The following is a 2,252-nucleotide window of genomic DNA, read 5'->3' as shown; positions in this document are numbered from 1 at the left end:
GATAATCACACACGTTCTCTCACCGGAACCGATCGGTTTCATTTTAGGTGCCTTCAAAATCAGAGACCAGAAAATCTTTTCATACCTCGCTTTCGAATCAAAAGTCACGTTCCCTCCGTCCACTCGAACATTTCGGCTGTTCACACAGAGAAAATCCGACGGCCACAGTTCACCTCAAATAGAATGTGGGTTTGGTTCGAAACATCACAAAATTAACTAACAATGTGACCGAAAGAAAACGAGAGAATCCAAATGAATAAAAATAAAATAAAATCCAAAGACTTTTTAGGATTCGATTTGTAATTGCTGTGCTGTACAGTGAGATTTGTGTTTTCCTCGAATAATAAATTTAAAAATATTTTAATTCATCGTGATTTTATATGTATTTTTCTTAAAACTTCATCGAATAAACAATTGTAAAATATTTTTTTTTATTTTTTAATATATCACATTAAAAATATGAAAAAAATGAGAACACATGATGAAAAAACAGTCTTAAGCCACGTTATCAAAGGAAACCTGTATCGAACCTAGACAACCGAATCTCTGTAACATTTTCTCGAAATGGATTGGAAAAAAAACACAGAAAAGTCAAGATTGTGTTCAGTGTGGTGTTGTTGATAATTTCGTAGTTAAAAGAAAATAAAAAAGAAGATGAGAGAATATGCTCTTGATATGTACCAGTCAGATATTCTCTCAGATGCCGAGTCGGTTTAAGACATTATCAGCTCTCTTCATATTTTTATTTTGCTTCACCTGCACGCTTCTCTCATCCCCCTCCCTCCCTCTCTCAGGTATTTGTAATCTCTCCTCTTTCTCTTTATTCAAGAATTTATGTTTGTAACTGAATTTAATCGAAGAATCTTTTTCTCGTTCTGTTCATAGTCCTCCTATATTCATTTTGAGGTAAAACCCTAAGTTTTCTGTTTGGTTGCAGAGTAAAATTAGAGATTGAGGTTCATTGTGCACTTATAACTTGTTTTGTTCTTTCTCAGTATCAAAACAGTTTTTAACTTTTTATTTTTGTGTTTTTCTGGTGTTTCTTGAGGTTGTGTTGCGTCCTAGGATTGTTTCCTTAATCTTTAATGTTTTTTTTTTTTTAATTTTTAATCAGGATCGTGAAGCTGGTTTTGTGTCATCAAGTTGCTGTTAGTTTGAATTAAATTTGAGAAGAGTGAATCACTGGGAGATTGTGTGATGGGCTCGGATAAGCAGACCACTGGTTTATTAGAAACCCTTAGAATGGAGAGGGTGAGGACTATTTTGACGCATACATATCCTTACCCGCACGAGCATTCGCGGCACGCAATCATTGCTGTGGTTGTGGGTTGTTTGTTTTTCATTTCTTCGGACAACATGCACACTCTCATAGAAAAATTGGACAATAATATTAAGTGGTGGTCTATGTATGCTTGCCTCCTTGGTTTCTTCTATTTCTTCTCGTCGCCATTTTTGGGGAAGACAATCAAACCTAGCTATTCAAATTTCAGTCGGTGGTAAGTGCTCTTGATCACGGAACCTTTGTTCTTTGTTTTGTAGAAATGTGCTTATCTAGTAGCTAAACAACGACAAAAATTGAAATGTTGATAGTTTGTGAGCATTTACTTTACAGGTATATAGCTTGGATTTTAGTTGCCACTCTGTATCATCTTCCTAGTTTTCAGTCAATGGGAGTAGATATGAGGATGAATTTGTCATTGTTTTTGACAATATCTGTATCTTCAATTTTGTTTCTCCTTGTCTTCCACATTATTTTTATTGGGCTGTGGTATATCGGTCTTGTTTCTCGTGTTGCCGGAAGGAGGCCAGCGATCTTGACTATTCTCCAAAACTGCGCAGTAAGTATATTTGGTACTTTGTCCATATCATGTATATCCTTTTTCCTTTTAATATAAGCTCTGACCCTTGTTTTCACGTGATTAATTTTTCAAACAGGTTCTCAGTGTAGCCTGCTGTGTGTTTTATAGCCACTGTGGTAACCTTGCCAATTTGAGAGATAGACCACCTCAAAGAAAGTATTCTAGTTGGTTTTCTTTTTGGAAGAAAGAAGAGAGAAGCACATGGCTTGCAAAATTCCTCCGAATGAATGAGTTAAAAGACCAGGTCTGCTCTTCTTGGTTTGCTCCAGTTGGGTCTGCTAGTGATTATCCACTTCTGTCCAAGTGGGTTATTTATGGGGAAGTAAGATTATATTCAATTCTATCCTTTATACATCTTATCTTGAATGCGTCATCTCCCCCCCCCCCCCACAC

At 36.2% G+C, this 2,252-nt stretch overlaps 1 protein-coding gene across 1 annotated transcript in view; it reads left to right on the top strand.

Moving 5' to 3' along the window:
- Nucleotides 1-548: 548 nt before the first annotated feature.
- The window catches only part of LOC105129897 (uncharacterized), a 9,194-nt gene continuing 7,490 nt past the window's right edge, over nt 549-2,252 (top strand). Inside the window, exons 1-4 of the mRNA XM_011032149.1 lie at nt 549-794; nt 1,115-1,496; nt 1,613-1,838; nt 1,936-2,181. Coding sequence (XP_011030451.1) covers nt 1,198-1,496; nt 1,613-1,838; nt 1,936-2,181 — 771 coding nt within the window. The 5' untranslated portion in view covers nt 549-794; nt 1,115-1,197. The remainder of the gene's footprint in view (nt 795-1,114; nt 1,497-1,612; nt 1,839-1,935; nt 2,182-2,252) is intronic.

This window comes from Populus euphratica, unplaced genomic scaffold, assembly GCF_000495115.2.
Source record: "Populus euphratica unplaced genomic scaffold, PopEup_1.0 scaffold2.1, whole genome shotgun sequence".
Taxonomy (NCBI): Eukaryota; Viridiplantae; Streptophyta; class Magnoliopsida; order Malpighiales; family Salicaceae; genus Populus; species Populus euphratica.
Note: the sequence above shows the minus strand (reverse complement) of the source record. Positions and strands in the feature narration are given on the sequence as shown.